The sequence below is a fragment of the Lepidothrix coronata genome, unplaced genomic scaffold, assembly GCF_001604755.1.
Source record: "Lepidothrix coronata isolate B3197 unplaced genomic scaffold, Lepidothrix_coronata-1.0 Scaffold53, whole genome shotgun sequence".
Taxonomy (NCBI): Eukaryota; Metazoa; Chordata; class Aves; order Passeriformes; family Pipridae; genus Lepidothrix; species Lepidothrix coronata.
The window spans coordinates 44,083-62,183 of NW_016690233.1; the positions used below are offsets into that span (position 1 = coordinate 44,083).

The window sequence follows — 18,101 nt, forward strand, 5'->3', positions numbered from 1 at the left end:
GAGTCAGTTTAGTGCTCTCAGTTCAGTTCTTTGCCCCAAGCATTCTAACAGAGCTCCTTTGCTCCGTCTCAGCTGCCAACATGGCAGGGGGGAGGGGGAAGGCCACTTCCCCTGCATTCCATCCTGGTCCAGCTCACAGGACGTCTCCGAGTTCTCAGCTCTTCTCTCTCTCTCTAGCTGTTGCTGCATTTGGGACTCCCTAAAAGTTTGGAACCCCATCCCACCTCTTCAGGAGGTTTCTGGGTTTTGGGAAGGTAATCCAGTCTTACCCAAAACAATCTCTGCTGAGTTTTCTCTGCTCTGTTGCCAGCTCTCCCTCCTTGCAAGAACATCTCTGTGTCTCTCAGCCTGGCTATGTGCCATGTTGCTGGTTGCAGGCTTTCAGCCACAGCTCTCCACTCAGCGCTGCCTCTGCCGCCGCTTTTCTGTCTTCTGCTGCCCATTCACAGTGGAGAAACTCCCCCAACCTTTGGCCACGGCACCCAATCCAGTTTTAACACTGTTCTGGGTTTCCACAGCCCCAGCCGGGGGCTGAGGGGCCTTGACCCCCCAGCGGGGCTCACTGGCCCCCACTCAAACACGTGGCATCTCAAACCATGGCTTCCTCTCTTCCAGCTACCTAATCTGGTCTCTTTTTCTGGTCTGTTGTAATATGTTAATTTCACAGGGGCGAACTGTAGCTTCTGATTGGCTCTACACCAAGAACACCACCTCCCCCGGGGTTAACCACTTTCCAACTCCAGGGGAAAACCCTTTTTAACCCACAACAGTTTTCAAATGGTTGAGTGCTGATTACTTTCTGAAAATCAGCCTCATTTATCTCACATGCATCACCCCAAAACCGATAATACTTTTTGAAACTTTAGATCTGTTTATCTTTCTCTGTCTCCTAGTTAGTCATTACAAAACAGCAGGTCACATGGTCTCTCCAAAAATGTCAGTTAAATTGCATTTCCCTGGCATAAAAGGTAAGCAAAAGAAAATTGTTTATGAAGACATAACATTTATATATATTTTTTAATACTGTATTTAGTAAGAAAAAAATCTGCTTTTTTTCATGTTTTTAGATCATAAAGAATTAAAAATGTCATTCCGCACAAATCCCCAAGCACAAAAGAACACTTCAGCTTCCTTTCTGGGATTCAGATCACCTTTTGCTTGGCTTTCCTCCTTTAGAAAATCAAGGAAAACCCAGACTCAGAAGCAACCACGGTGAGCTATAATCAGAACATACATTATTTCCAGCTTTAAAAAAGTCTATGAACTGTTCTGTGTTTTGCTTAGAAAACTTCATTAAATTATTTTTCCAGTCTCTTGCCTTTCACCTCACTGGGATGACTGGGATTTTACTTGGTCATGTAATGAGAGATTATCTGGTTTGTTTCAGAACAATGAGGACTAAGTAGCAAGTAATAGGTAAAGTCTCTTGGCTAAATCTATTTTGCTCAGGTTTTGCATAACAAAGTATATGAAAGGCTCTAGACTTAGCAGTGGCTGCATCCTATTTAATTCCCTCTCAAGAGGACAAGGTGTAAGGCACATGGGGATCAGGTGCCCTATGGCTGTGATACAATAGGAAAGTATAGCTTTCCCAAGCCACGGCAGAGAGTACCGGCCCCAGGCAGCTCTGCTGCACCAGTTCCCACCATTTCTAGCCCAGAGGCAGATAGAGACAGGCCTGCAGCTGTAGCTCCAGCCAGGCTAACAGAGCAGCTCTCAGCGCTTTTGTCTTCTGTGCTTCATCAGTGCTTTGTTTTTAGCTGGATCTGGACCAAAGATGGTCTCATATGCAGCTCTGGAGCTGCTATTTGAAGAGCATCCTTCTCCTTTGCCATCCACAGGGTTAAAGCTGCTGTTCAGACAGAACACAGTCTGGGGTAAGCCATAGTCAGGCTAGTTAGGCAGACTGTTCTCCCCTAACTTTTGTCCTGTGTGATCCTGTGTATCTGCAAGATACATCCCCATCTGCAACATCTGAATGAAGCCTTACTATTTTTGTGTGCCTCTTAAGGTAATGCTTGGGACTGGCAATCATAGGCAAAGGTGCATTGTGCAGTGCTGTGAAATCTTAAGCATGAAGGTGCAAGATCTTTGGTATAAAGAGCTGATTTTCACTCTGTTTGTGAGTGTCAGGCTGATATTCTGGTCCATGCCTGGGGCTCCCAGGTGGCATGAATGGCTGTAATAAACAATGACAGGGAATGCAAGCCTCTAAAGAAATTATGATTAGTCTGATATGTAGGTTTTGTAACACAGCAGCTTACTATTGTGGAGTGTTTGTATCAAAGCAGGAGACTTAAGGAGAGGTTTGCATAGAGGCTGTGAGGTTAGCTTTGTGGATGTTCACTGGTAACAGTTCTTTCACATAACAACACAGCACAGCAAAAAAAAAAAAATTGCAGTTTTAACACTGCTCCATACACATCATTTGGTCCTTCCTCCTCCCTGTGACACAGTAATGCCCTCATGCTGGGACACAGCAACACTGGGCCACAGCCCTCCCTGGAGAATAAAGGGGCATTTGTGTAACTGAGAATCAGATTTCAAGTGTGCTTTATCCTGGTGCACAGTAAGGTAGCCAATGCACACATGAAGGTCTGAGCTGTGCTATGGAATCTAAGCACTGAAAGATTTCTTAATTTAAGAAGGCAAAAAACCCCAAAGCGTCCCTACTCATTACATCAGCTTTTATCTGGCTTTTCCACAGAAAATCTGTCATATCTCAGGCTCAAATGCCTTTGATTTCTGACCGAGCACAACTTGAAAAATAAACAAGTCAATCCTGACGTGTAACTGCACTGATTGCTACATTTTCTAGTCACGCCTCTCTGTCGAAAACTTCCCCCACCCTCTTCTAGGTGTTGCCGTGGCATGTGGTTTGCTTTATGCATAGGCAAAGCACTGAAATAATCTGCCTCTCACCAGGTAGAGTTATTTTGGAGTGCTAGTGAAATACAATAGGACGCAGCACTGTAAATCCTGTAAGTAAGCCTAACTGGCAGAAGCTTTTAAATGGCTAAGTATTAATGGCTGGTTAGAGGGTCCTGTCTGTACCGGAGAGACAGTTTCATCAGCTGCGGTGGTGCTTTACGCTGGGAATAAATTATGGATGCTGCAAGAAAGAGTGTGCTTACATGGAGACACAGAAGATGCTAATAAAAGGTTTGTAGCTGTAATCTGAAGGCAGCGAAATGTTTGATCACTTTTGGTTCAAAGGTGTTCGGTGTTCTTGAATTCATCCTTATTATTTACTAATACGTAAGTGTGATTCATCCTGGAAAAGAAATGCTGTTTAATTGTGTTTTCAGCATATGTGAATTATGTGTTTGTTGTTTAGTTGTCTTCTTATATAGTATTGATAAGAATAGTATAGAAGAAAGTGGATTACACTGACATTAGACAACTTAGAGGTAGCCTGGGGAAGACAGGTGCCTCAGTGAAAATACTAATTCGCAGCAGATTTGAATTCATGGATTTTTATTATTGTTGTCATAGTGATAGTTACATTTTACTTATAATCCTACATTTGGTTGTCATTAAAAAGATACATATGTATAGAAGTGGAAAAGTATAAATTACAATTTCTTGTTTTCCATAGTGAGTAGTATTTTTCTAATGGTAAATATTTCTGAACTTGAACATTAATTTCACTTCTTCTGTTTATGAATAATAGACAATATTTGCAAGTATGTGTGTATGCATGTGTGTACAAAATAATGTAAACATTGCCCAGTATCCCCAACTAAAAAAAGAAACTGAATTACTTTTTCCTAAAATTAAGCAACATTTCTCTGGGAGTAAGAAAAACTTAAATTTTGAAATGCTGAAAAAGCATTTCAGAAAAAATGAGGCAGTTTGGGAAGTGGAGGGATTGGCACAGGGAAAAGATTAAAATAACCTTGTCTGTGTAAGTTAGCAGGGAGAAAAATAAAGCAGGATGCAATGACCAGTTATTTCTGAAAGAACAGTGACAACAAAGACAGGCATAAATTTAGAATAGTGCCAGAGGTGCAAATGAAAATTTAATTTTTGCCTAGACTATCAGAAGACATTTCTAACTGACATTTCTAACTAACATGTCTACTTCATGTAGCTTCATTGCAAGGAGCAATTAAGGCAACACCAAGTGTCGGGAGTGGGGAGAGCTGTAGAGCAGCTTTACACAGTAAAGCTGAAGAAGAAAGCTTCTAACAAAGCTTTTACATTTTAGTTATGCATATGAGTAAAATTAAGGTAACTTGCTAAGCCACGGGATTTCATTGAACTTTGTTTGCAGGAAATCGTTGCAAAAACTCTGAAACGTAAGTTTCAATTCTTAATTTGTTGTAGAAGCATTAAAACATAGTCAACTTTATTTAAGATCAAAAAAAGAGCTACATACATTTCTGAATTCTGGTTCTGTAAACTTCATTCACAGGGAGAGTTTACCCAGTGAATTAATAGCTATTCTTATTCAGTGCTACAAGAAAAAACTTAGGAACTTCAGATTCAGACTGTCTGGCCAGATCCTAAGCCCACTGAAGTCAACAGGCTTGTTTGGTTTCACTTGGACCCCATGTCAGAGAGGAATCCTGGTTTTACAGTTCACAATTACAGAAGCAAAAACAAATTGCACCTTTCAACTGTTCTTCCCTGCCTGCAAGCACATTGCAAACAAATGACAAAGCACTTCAGGAGGAAAGGCTGGGCCACAAAGAACTTGCCAACAAGCCGGTTTATACTTGCTGTAGAAGCACAATAAAGTAGTCTACCTGAGCACAAGAAAGTTTTAAGAGCCTAAGAACAAGGTCATTCAAAAAAAGTTTGAGACAAACAGGACTGAGCAGAACCATCTTTCCCTATTTCACTTTCTCTCAAGAATTAACTTCCTGGGAAAAAAGAGTTCTGAGACAAGGAAGAACTGGCAATAAGCACAGGCTGAGCAACATTTCCTTCAGGGCTTTTGAAGGGACTGGGTTTGCTTAGTTGTAAAATAAAGTTCTGCAGACTCAAATAGACTCAGTGAAGTCAAGTCCTGTTCTTGTTTCTTTAGTTATTTTGTATTTGTATATCTGCAAGTCATCCCATAGAGCAGAGTACTTTTTATGTTCAGGACTTCTCATCTTGTTCTAACCACTGCATTACTCACAGACACTCTAGCCAGTTCTCAGCCAAGCCCTTGCAGTCTGATATACCTTAGGAAAGCAGACGAGCCTTCTACCATGTGTTAGAAATTGGTAAATAAAGGCTGTTTTGGATGAGTAGCAGCAAATTCCAAAGTTCACACTAAAAACAATCTGCTGTCTGTCTCTCCTCCTTTGCAGGGGCAGTGCACAGCTCTATATGTGAGCAGGGTGAAATGGAAGAGAAAAACAATAGAATTGCAGATGCAAACCACTTACAGGTTTACAAGTACATAACTTCGGCTATGAGTAGTACCTACTATTGTTGTTTGGAAAAAGAAATTATACTATCTTATCATAATGCTGAATTGAAGCAACTACTTAATGGCTGTTGCAGCCATTCAGATGTCAGTAGGTTGAGTTCATTTTTGGCTGCACAGATATGATTTTTGCAAGCTGACAAAGCCAAAATGTACAGTACATTTTCCTAGTATTTTTTTAAGCAGGATTTTTTTGGGGGGACGCAGGGGAGGGAAGGATGAATTCTTCAGAGAGGAGGTTTTCTTCAGATGATTCTCAGTAGTTGTTAAAATGCGAAACTGCTGGATATTTACTACCTGATAAAATTACATCACATTCCTTTTCAAAGCCAACATTTACATCCTCCTGCCTACAGATATGACAGTTCTGCTAGCCCATCCTCGAAAGTGGAAGAAATGGCAACGGTAAGTAGCTTATCAGTTTATTCTCAGCAATGTTTTAACTACAGATTTTGCAAAAATCAGTCCCCTTGGTTTGCGCTGTTGATATAACATGTTTAAATAGTATTCTTGCAGTTCTTGTTTTAAATGCTGAGGACAATGTCTGTGTTGTGAAGTTGTCGAATGTAGTAGAATGAGCTTGCCCATTAATTCTACAAGTCCGAAGCTTTCATAGGTAAGCCCTGAGTCTAGCTCTGCCATATTTAAGTTCTCTCATAATGACAGAATAATTACATGGATCATTTCCTAGGCAAAGACCCTCACGTATCTTGACAACTGTAAGCAAACTACAAAATTCGCAATGAATAAATAGTCTAGTGTGCTTACTTCACATCACTGTACAAGGTTGAAAAAGAGTAGCTGATTTGGGCGGGCAGTAAGGTAGAGCCTCTCCTGCAACATCTCCATGCACAGAGTTGCCATGTAAATGTAAATTTTGACAGTAGGAAATTACTTTTTGGATGAATGTTCCATTTTGTAAGCACAAGATAATTTTAATGATGAAACAACAAATTTTTTTCTGATGTAATATAAGTGCGTGCTGTTGAAATAACAGATTTTCTTCCAAAGATAATGTTTTCTATTTGAATTACTTTATTACCCTATATTACTAACATGTCTTTCTTCCTTTTCACTTGAGTGGTATACCAGCAGAGGAGACTAAGAAGGTATATAGTATATAATCAAAGGCACAGAGGAGGTAAACTGGCCACCTCCCTTCTCTCATATTTCAAAAACAAAGGGATAATCTATAATAATATATGACTGAACAAAGATCTTATCAGATAATCCTGCCTCTTATATAAACATATTATATAAAGCTATATTATAGCTAGACAAGTAAAATATTATGAATATTGAGAACAAAAACATAGCGAAGTTTTTTTTTTTAAAAAAAGGAGGAAGAGTCTTAACTGAAATAGGTCAGCAGTTCAGCAATTGTCTGCACTTCTACCATCTGAAACCTGAGCTGAGAGAAATATGGGATAGAACCTCTCCAGCTTAACACGTAAACTAAACACAGATGGGGAACAGGATGACATTTTCCCCACTTCTAATACTAAGTGCTGTCTTGCAATAAGAAAATTGGCTGTAGTATTAAATTATTAAATCTCTGTTACGAGGTCAGCGTGTGAATTTCAAAATATGCTGGTCAAGGAAGAATGGATTGAGAAAAACTAAATTAAGAGATGCAATTCATTAAAAAGATACAATGCAAAAAAGATGCATATGGATAAAATAAGTAAACTATGCCCTTATTAGAAGACCATTATAACTCATGTATCCAAAATAAGCTACAGTATGAGGACAAGATGAGTAATTCTCCTTATTACATGTGTTAAAGTCTCTAAAATGCATGCAACTTGACAATCCTCAGTTGTGTATTTTAATAATACAGTATTTAAAAGATCCACAAAGAGTTTGCTGATCTCTGGGACTTGTGACGCGATTTGTCATGTGACGTGAAACGTGATCTGAACCCACATGTTGAACTAAAAACATGTTAACTTATAATTTTTAACAGGCTGAAATGTGTAATTCCCCAATGTCAACTGAAATGAGTGGTCATTCTTTTGATACAAACCAAATTGAAATGATGGAGAAAAGTACACAGGAATGGAATGATCAGCTAGAGAAGGAGTTTTTCAGTGGTAAGTGTGTGTTCTTATTTTGTTCTGATACTGTGGTGACTGGTTTCAGAGAATTTTCTGCAAAAGCATAGGCTTTAAAGATACAACTCATTACTTTCTAGCAGAGTGGCTACTTTTTGCTGTCTTTGTTTGACAGCAGAATGGTTACTCTGACATTGACTTCAAGATGTGTCACTGATCATTCTTAGACTGCATTTCATCTCGTACTGATACGATTCAGAAGAAACACACGTAAAAGTGTACAGTTCTACTCTGCTGTTTCTCAGGAGCCCATATTGCATCCTTTAGAGGCAGACATATGATTATATGAGAAGAATTTCATCCCACTTTCCTGCATGCATAATTTTGATAATAGTGAATTATTGGGCCTGGTTTTATAAATTGTGAAGCCTCAAACCACAGAAGCAAGAGGCATTGTGACATTCAGTTAGTTTTCTGGGATCCTTATAGTCAAGTGGTTCTTTTTTGTGCTTTTTTTCCCTCACACTGGGAAGGGAGGCAAGATCAGACCCAGCCTATTGGAGTACGGAGGTGTTTTTCCATAAACGTTCCAGATTTTCTTAGATCTATACAAAGAAATGTCCTTGAATATTACTTTCTACCACCCAAAACTACAAAAGATCGCAGATTGAAAGCGTGATTGGAAAGTAGTGAGTGAGTCAGCAGTGCTGGAAGAAGAGAGCACTGCATGGTGGACAGTAGTTCTGAAACTCAGCCTGTCACCTCTTGGTGTGTCTGTCATAGCTTGGCTGATGTCCTCCAAATGGAAGACTCAGAAACAACACACCTTTTGTCTTGTTCTAAGCTGAGTTTCTCAGGAGCCATCTCTTTTGTGTGCTGAAGAAAAACTTAGAAAAATGGAAAATTTTAGTACCTTGGGATCACCTTTTATTCTAACTATACATACCTAGCAATGCTTTCTTAATGATTCTGTACTATTAGCACAGATCTGTAATGACCGATCAGTCAGTCTTGCTTCTTTAAGTGGATTAGGAAATTCTGTAACAAAACAGTCATATGTGTGTTATTTTCAAAATACAAAATGAATACAATTAGCAAAGGCATAATTGGTTTTGACAATAAAAATACTTTAATATATTGCTGTCAGTCTTCTGAATGAATATTTTGGTTAATTGAGCTCTATAGTGTTTAATTTTAGGTCATGAGGTTGTCTGTCTATGTATGTAAATACATATTTGTTGCTAGATTGAATCACAGGTTCCTAACTATTAAATTACCCTTTTTTATCCAGAAAATGCTATTTTCAGTGCTCATTTTCAATTAAGAAACTACAATTCAGCAGAGAACTCTTATGAATGAAACAAAGGTGGACATGCCAGACTACTGAATATGCTTGTTTGGTGCTTTGCAGGGTTCTTTGTTTTCTTACAGTTACATCATAACTGTGGTTTATGAGCACATAGAAAGGTCCATGTTTGCCTAGTGAATTCTTTTCAGGGATTTTTTTAGTTATAAACTAGATTTGGAAAGTTTACATACACACACATACACATATATATAGCACATGAGTAAGAATTCAAATAGTTTTGTTTTTCTTTTAAGTAGCATAAAGACTAACAATTACATAAAGAGCAGTTTTAAGATCAGTCATAGAGGAGAGCATTTTTTTACTTGTAATCATAATGGGTGACTGCTGAAAGGTCGTAACGAAGAAGAATGTGTGGTTTGGGAAGGGTTTTGAATGCTGAGAAGCTGACTCCTTTTAAAACCAGTTCTGATAATTAACGTAGTACCTGAAACTTTTTAACATAAATAGTCAGAAGATTATTAAAGAAAACAGAACCAAGTATCTTTTTTTTCCCTGTGCAGTTCTAAATGATCTGGATGACCAGCTGGCCCAGGAACAAGTCCAGGACCCATTGGACAGGACAGTTTCTACTAGCAGTGCATCAAATGTCCAATCCAGTGCATTCCCTACTTCAAAGACACAGATTGCTAGTAGGGGGCAACAGAGAAATGACTGGAGTGACATACCTAGCACATTTTTCCCAGATGGACTGAGAACACTAAGGGCCAAAGATGAACACAAGATTTTCATCAGACCAAGGAAATTACACAGTGCATATATAAATTGGCACCAGACAGCCTTTCAAGAAGATTGCAAATGTGGTGATCCAGTCAATGGGAATTCTCATCTGCGCCACAGAAGGCTGTCTGCCGTTTCTTTCGGAAGGTCTTCAGAAGGTAGCTTATATCCCCCTTCTGTAACACAGAACAGCGGATTTAGGCACAAGAGTTGTATGAACAGGGATACAGCTGGCAGAAGTTACTCTGTATGTTCCCTTCGGAGATGTTCATCGTCAGTATCTTCTGACCAGCTATCAGCATCTAGTTTACAGCATCCATTGGCAAGGGAGAGCAAGAATGGTTTTGTACCAAGGTTTGGTCGGCAGAACCCAAAGAGAATTCCTCTGTCTTCTATTGTATGGAACAACACACCAGACTCGCCTGGACAAGCATCAATTCCAGAAAAAATGTTTAGAACCCAGTCACTGATGGAGTTTCATGCTACAGAGCATGGTAGATATCCCAGCTCTTTGCAAGAAACAAAGAAATACACATGTTACCACTCAAAACACCACTACAGAAGATCTATTTCAAGCAGTAATTGCTTTAGTAGAGTTAGCTGTCCTGACGAAGCTACTTCTCCATTGCCCTTTGATAACTGGGAAAATTATCCTTTATATAAATCAGAAAATAATCTCTCTAGATCCTACTATAGAGATATCTCTTCTCATGGCAAGTTGTATGCAAACAAAAACAGTTATTCTTATGGAAAAAAAGACAGCTATCCTTCCTGGGTTGATATTCCTCAGTGTTACACTGATGAAACATTCCTTTCCCCCGAGGCCAACTTTGAAGTGTTTATGGCTAATTTAAATGAGCAGCAGTGGGCACATACAAAGAATGCCAAGTTTGGTTCACAGCGCCTGGAGAACGATTTTCACATGTATGCTCCAGAAAGTATAAGTGTCAAACAGAGAACAAGAAGTGCAAACAGAACTTTCTCAGAATTCACTGAGGGCTGTCAGCCTTGGCTAAGTTGTAACTCTTCAGTTTCTTCATCTAGTATCAGAACTGATGAGTCAGTTTTTTCTAATTCAAAGGACCAAACAAAATCTGCAGGACTGAACAGGAATTCAGCTGTCGTTACCCAAAGGAGTACTAAGGCAGACTTTACACAACTAGCAAAGGCCGAAGATATGAAAGGGGCAGATGAAGACATGCCATTACAGTCAGTTCCTCAACAAGCAGATACAAGCTATATCAGCGCCCAGAGTTTTTCCTCTAACAGCCCTGCTTCTGCCATGTGGCAAAGAGATGTATCTGTCTTTAACACAATGACATCAAAGAGACAAACCCAAGTCACTGCTAGAGGAGATACTGCAAAAATTTATACATCAAATGGTGATAAAAGAAATGTACAAATGAAGGAAAACAATTGCCCATCCAACAGTGTCTTCAGTCAGCCTCCCTCTATTTTGCTAGCTGATGAGAGCAGGAAGGAACCTTTTCTTCCAAGTCAGAAAGAATGGGAACATAATCTGAATTATGCAGCACAAAGAGAGAGCATCAAACAGGATAATTGGAGTGCAGAAGCCATTAACCAAGCCACTCCAAAGAGACAGTCCTCACTGCTGAATGTTGCTTCTGCACCATCCAGTGAAAAGTTAGCAAACTGTCAAGGCAGGTTGTCCTGTCCTCCTGGATGCTCATCTAGCTGCTCACAAAGCTCTCCACAAGCACCAAGCAGCTCTTCAGTAAATTGCATAGTTACTGACTTTCAAGCAGAAGGGGAAAATACAGCTCAAATGAGCAGAATAGGTGTTACCAAATGGATTTCACAGAAAACATTGCAAAATGCAAGCACTTTAGATACCAAGGACTGTAATGGACAATTCACTACTAGTTCTCCACAAAATGGAAATTCTGAAAATAATTATATGCATAGCTTTGATAGAGATCCCAATACCTCTGAAAATAGTTTAAGTTATTTTTGCCTTGAAAAAGGAAGTGGAAAAATAAGGAGTAATTCACCTTGTATTGAAAGGCTTTACAAGAAAGACAGCTTGCTGAGACATAGCAGTAGCTGCAGTATTACTGGCTCCCCTGGTAGAAACAGCTCCAAATCTCCTGACCCTCTTGTTATTTATTATACCTTGCCTAGAAAATCAGCTAGCATTGCTGGTAGTATTATGTCAGATATGCCCATCTCTTTACCTAGGGAAAGTAGAACAACATGTGATTGTTTAAAATCTGAAACTCCGCATAGAGCTGACGCCTTTTATTCTAATCAAAGAGATGTGTCTTGTTTAGACTCAAAACGTTCTTTTTCAACATCAGCATCATTAAATGCTGGTGGAAGTAACAAAAATTACCCCAGTCCTTTAACCAAAAGTATTGATTCAGTAAGTAGTAGTACATCAGTTGATCTGACAGACAGATGTAAACATCTAAGCAGAAGAGAATCCTCCGTGTTTTCAGATTATAAGGAGGGGGGAAATTTTTTGCAGAAATATAAAACCACAAGCACATTTACAGTTTGTGTTGATGAAGATCATGTCAAGTATCATGAACTAGTTTCAATTTATTACACATTACCACGGAGGCATTCAAGAACATTTTGTAGCCTCTTTAGAGATAATACAGAGGATGCAGATTTACCTTGTCCCAAAGAAAATGCTCAGTCACCAAGAATACAAAACAAGAAAAATGAAGATCATGTGAGTTTAGAAAATGTTTTTTTCCCCACTACTTCAGAAAAAGAAGAGCCTTCATATTCTTCAGACCAAGTATCTTCAGCTCTGGTCACACCTCAGAACTTAAGAACTGCTGTTGATAGTGAAGAAGAGAATTTGCACTTATCCCCTAGCTTTGAGAAGTCAGTGAGTATGGTACATAGCAGGAAAGATAATTCAGCAGAAAATGTGCTTTCTGACATGGTGACAAAAGAAATTTCTCTTAGTGGTCCACAATCCACTGCAATAGTGGCTAAGTCCAGTAAGGCCATTTCTGATGCTTCAGGCAGCCAAAATGCAGAAATATGTCTAAAAGAAAAGAAGAAAATTTTACAAAGAGCCACACCACTAACGTCCACTGTATCAACCCCTCCCAAGCCAGGCAGATGTTTAGAGAATCCTATGTATTCTACTTCAACAAATAAAAATATTATACAGAAGGGAAACTCTGAAAGCTGCTGTCAGCCTCCTAAAGTGAATACCAAGAAAAATCTGAACAGTTTACTCCTCCGCTCAGGAGAGAAGAGTTCTCTTGGAAGGAGTGGTAAGACAGACCATGCTCCTGTGGAAGACATATACAGGGACAGTACCCAAGTCAAACAGAGAGTAAATTTCCTACACCAAACCACCCCTCTGTATAATAATAAATGCAGTGGACTGCAATTAAGGGCTGACAGTTCAAGAAAAAATGCAAATTATTTAAACTCTTGTAGCAAAGTGCTTTCAGAGTCTCAGAGCAAAACATCTGAGGTAAGCACAGCTTCCAGGGCTGATCCGTTACTTCAGCTAGACAAAGTGGTTGCCACAGATACAGATGAGGTTAAGAATTCAAAAATTAGAAAAGGGCAAAACTCACAGAGTATTCAGATGGATAAAGTTTATAGTGGTTTGCAGGAATCAGAGAGGCACAGTGAAGGCCGCCTGAACATTAAAGATAAAGTCTTCAGGGTTACACAAGATCAGAAGTTAACACAGAGTACAGAAGATGAGAACAAGCTTCTCTCTGATTTCACAAGAGACAAAGTCAAAGATATAGAAAAAAGGAAAAACAGACCATCAATTAAAAATAAACTGGCAGCTGTTTACAAAACAAGTCGAAAATTTTCAAGTAAAAATTTGCCTCCCAAACCACACATAAGTAACATTTTTTCACAGAACAATGGAAATGCCATTTCTTTGGAGGTCAACATGTCCCTTGACTCGATTTCAACAGATTCCCATCAGCCATTCTTGCAGTTGGACAATGAAAATCAGAATCACAGTCTGGATCCTGATAAGAATACACCAAGACCAAGAACAGCTGAGAATAAGACTGAAAATCATAATGATCCTTCTTTGGTTGTTAATAACACCAGCCGGAGGTCTTTTACAAGCTCATACACCCAGAAGGAAGCCATCAGTCCCAAAAAAACTACTGTGAAAGTGGAAAACAGGCCAAGACTCACAAGCCTATTTCCAGATAAAGCGGTCACCACGAGAAATAAGAACTCCCAACCACTTGATCTCAGGTTAGAAAGCAAAAGCCAGCCCATCTCTCCCAGTGCTACTACATCAGACCCACAGGATGATGAGAAAGGAAGAGCTAGCAGTCGTGCCTGCACTCCGCCCTTACCAGTTTTAACTGACACAAACTCAAACACCCCTGCAAATAGCTGCTTGCAGGCAGACACATGCCAAGAGCAAAACTTGACTTCCAAGACAGCGCTTGGTCAGTTTCAAAATACCTCTCAGTCTGCTAGCTTAGAAAATGCTAACCTCAATAGCTATCAGTTGCACAGAAGCCATGCAAAAAGTCAGCGTGAGCGTCACCTTTCTGAGAGTATTTGTGCTCGAGATTCCTTTGAGATCTCTGCCTCAGGAAGCAATATTCTACCAAAAGATGGCATACATGGGAAGAGATTTAAATCTTACTCAGAGCTGTTGTCGTGTGACGAAAATGAAAACTGGGCATCAGATAATGAAAAATATTACAGCACTAGAAATTTGATGTATCCATCTGTTGAATTTGGTATATTTGGCAAAGAACAACAGTTGGCTTTCCTGGAAAACATCAAGAAGTCACTCACAGAAGGGCGATTATGGAGACCTTGCCTTCTTAATAACCCTGGTGCTTTCAGAGATAGAGAGACCTCTTCGACAAACAGGGCTGAGCTTTTGAGCTCAAGTTCTGCTGGGAGCAAAATGTCATCGGCTGCTTCACTGCCCCGAGAGCTGACTGATATCTATGGGGAAGACCCAGCCGCTTATTCGGACTCAGACAGTGATACCACCACCGATGATGAATACTACCTAGATGAGGTAGATAAAGAATCAGAGCTGTGAAGGGATCATGGTACTAAGACGGCACAATAGCACCGTAGTTTCTGGGCAGGCAAAAACATGTCAAATACTTTGAACCCATTCTTGTGCTGCTCTAAATTGGTACAACTTCATTGGTTTCAAAGAAGTTAGTATGTTACATTTCCTGAGCATTTGACTTTTGTATTAAACATGTGGCTTCACTGTTGCTGTTTCTCCTAGCAGGGAAAAAGAATGTTTAAAAATCCCTTCCCAAAATAATAGAAGGTAAACAGCTGTGGAGCTTTGGGCAGTATAAGTCCAGAGATGGCTTTCCTCTGAGTCAGCAAGCAGTGGTTAGACTCCTGCCAGCTACACAGTGCTGGAATGGATAAATTCTAGTTTGAGCTACTTTTTCTTACAAAACTTAAAACCAAGAAGTTGCTTTGCTGATAAATTGCTGTTTCTCCGATTTTCCTCCTTTATCAGATCAAGCAGGATAATGCTAATCCATCCCACTCTCACAAAATGAAACCTGTTAAAATTTTTACAGTGTATCCTGGGAAGCATAGCAGCAATGTCCCCTGTGTCATTTGTTCTGCTGTGCAGTCGAGTTGGATTCCACACTGGGACTTTTCAGCATTACAAGAGCAGTGAGAAATTTGAGTTGCAGAAGTGCTGCTACTGCAGGAGAAACAGCTCAGCACAGGGCACAGCACTGAAAAACTCACTGAAATCCCTGAGGATGTTAACAAACACAACTGAGCATGAAAATCTGCTTTCCAGACACAGGAGATTCATAACTGGCACAGCTTTGGTTACAGTTGACATGATTGACCAGATTTCTGCCTTTGACTTAGATTAATTTGGATTAATAGTCCAACACTTTAAGCCATTCAAAATGTAAAAAGATTTACCCTGTCTATTTCCTATGCTAACCTCATGGGTTGAAACCTAATTTGTCCTAGTGATGGGAAGACAACCATAACCAAAACAACTTGTGAGGTCCCAGGGTTCTCCAGCTGCCTCTGCTTGGCTGGTCTGGGGATGAGGCATCTGCAGCCACTGGGGTCCTTCAGGGAAGCACCAGCAGGCATGGCCCAAGAGAGCACTTGGCTGGGGCACAACTGGGCCATACAGACTGGTAGCCTTTTACCTACAAAGTAAATGAAACCAGTAAGAAATGCTCTTTGCCTTTTGCTAAATTACCGTCCCTTTTTGGTATTTTTCAACTGTTTCTGCTGTGACCATGGTACTCTTCATCCTCCAAACTGAATGGATGTAAACATTTTCCAGTGGCTCTTCTTAAGCCACACTAATAATGTAGTACTATTACTCAGTAGCCAGAACTTGTCACTGGCCATTAAATTTCTAACTGAACTTTGATCTATTTTTATGAAAAATCAGAAGTGTCTCATCGAACCAGAAGATAGTATTTTTAAATACTTATACATTTACTTCTACTTTATTTCTAATTTCACATAGGGTCTCAAACGATGATCCATATTTTTATACACTTTTTCATTCAATAAAATATCAGTAGGAGAGACATAATTATATTTTTGTAACTGGAAGGACAGTATACTGGTATTTTAAAATAATGTATTTTACACAAAACAAGCAATACTTGTATCACTGACTACTCCACAAGAAACTAAAAGATGAAAATATATAGTAGGTAACAGGTATCATTTTTTATATTGTAAACTTCGTTAAAGAAGTGGGTCTATAGTTCAAATCTGTACTGATATATAAGCAGCATTACTTTATGCTGGGGTAATTTGTCTTTTGTTGTACATAGAAGGACAATAATATAAACTATGTATTTATAGTCATAATTTATCTCTGTGACATGCCTGTTTCAGAAGGAAGCAAGAGTATGCTGACATAAGTAATGCTGGAAGGAAATGGGTACTGTATAATTGCAGTTTTGTAAAATGTGGTATTCTAAGGAGAAATTATGTTTTTCTGTAAATGGCTCTATTTTCTATGTACAGGATTCTGTAGAGTATAACAATAAAACCAGCTGAGTATCTGTGCAGAATTTCTGCTGCTGTACATTTCTGCAAAATACATTAATCCAAAATGCCTACATAAGGTAAAGAATAATAAAAGAAATGTTTACAAGAGAAATAAATGGTCATACAGTTTTTCTTGACTAGAGGTGGATGGTTTAGAACATTTTTATTTGTAAATATCTTACAAATATTTTACTTGTTCAACAGTAGCTGGATTAAGTTCTCACCTTGCTGGCAAAAAATGAAATTTTTTTTCATTTGCTACGTTGTGTATGTACAGGAAATCAAGTGGCTTGATTTAATGTAAGCTAGTAAAAACTGCTTTTGGTTGTAAATCAGTTGTGGAAGACTTCAGCCTGTTGAGGATCTGCAAATTAGAATTTACACTGGATAACAGTATTCTGTTTTAACAGTCAATTGCATGAAAACATACGGAGAAATACCCTTTGAATAGCAATCAGTTTCATTCAGTTTAGCAGAGCCAGATTTTGACACTGTCACTCTTCCAAGCTTTTTCTTTGGCAAAAATATATTCTATAAATATTCATAATTTATAGGATTTTCATATTTAAAACTATTCATTTGGAATAAATTCTGTATTCAAATGAAAAAATATTGTCACTGTATTTGTTTTTAATTTACTGTGAACGCCATAGACTATTTAAACAGTATCTTAGGATGGTTGCCATGGTGCTGATGGCCAACAATACCATGGTTTTTGAACGGAGCAGCCAGCCTGCGTCCATCTTGCAGCTGTAGCCCATGGTCGCATCAGCTGCATGGCTCAGTCCTGCCTCCTGCAGAGGAAGAATGGGCTGCCTTCTCCTGTTCCACCAGCTGATGAATCTCCAGCACACAAACAGTTTTCCATCAGTGGTAGAATCTTTACAGTAGACATATTAAGTCCTTAGAGAGCCATATGCCTACAACTTACCTTCAGGAGCTAATACTCCATGTAGGGGCCGAGGGTAGTATTTGATGAGTAGTTTTACAAAGTGATAAGCTCCACGTGAAAATCCCTTCAGCTGTAATTAGGTCTGGGTGAAACCTGGCTGCCACGTGCCGTGTGATGGTGTGTGAGACTCATTACAGTCTTTCAAGTTTAATTACTACAGCCAGTATATGTGGTACATGAGCTCAGTGACACAGGTCCCTCAGCCTGGTTTCAGAAGGAAACGTGGTTTATGAACTAAGGTGGTGTTTCTGTCTAGACCTCTGTCCACCTATTATGTCATGCATGTCCCCAGATGATCTTTGAGCTTTCTACCATCTTAATGACATTTGAGAGAAGGGACAGAAATCTCTTGGTTTCATCAAAGGATAAGTCAGGGTGGGAGTGATCTCAAGAGGTCTCTGGTCCAACCTCCTGCTCACAGCAGATTGTCTTTGAGGTCAGGGCTGGCTGCCCAAGTCTTCATCCAGTTGAGGCTTGAAAATCTCTGAGGATGGAGACTGGACAGCCTGTCTGGTTGTTATAGGACATGTTATGGACATGTTATAGGCTGACCATCTCTTCTTTCAACTCATTCCA

The 18,101-nt window shown here is 39.4% G+C and overlaps 1 protein-coding gene across 7 annotated transcripts in view; it reads left to right on the plus strand.

Moving 5' to 3' along the window:
- The window catches only part of KDELC2 (KDEL motif containing 2), a 62,459-nt gene that overhangs the window by 24,189 nt on the left and 20,169 nt on the right, over positions 1–18,101 (plus strand). Inside the window, exons 3-7 of one of the 7 annotated variants that reach the window (XM_017816000.1) lie at positions 894–968; positions 1,068–1,212; positions 5,752–5,827; positions 7,389–7,515; positions 9,346–17,146. In XM_017816000.1, coding sequence (XP_017671489.1) covers positions 894–968; positions 1,068–1,212; positions 5,752–5,827; positions 7,389–7,515; positions 9,346–14,597 — 5,675 coding nt within the window. In that variant the 3' untranslated portion in view covers positions 14,598–17,146. Of the gene's footprint in view, positions 1–893; positions 969–1,067; positions 1,213–2,282; positions 3,163–5,751; positions 5,828–7,388; positions 7,516–9,345; positions 17,147–18,101 lie in introns of those variants that run through there. The other 6 variants (XM_017816001.1, XM_017816007.1, XM_017816002.1 and 3 more) reach the window with 6 other exon arrangements.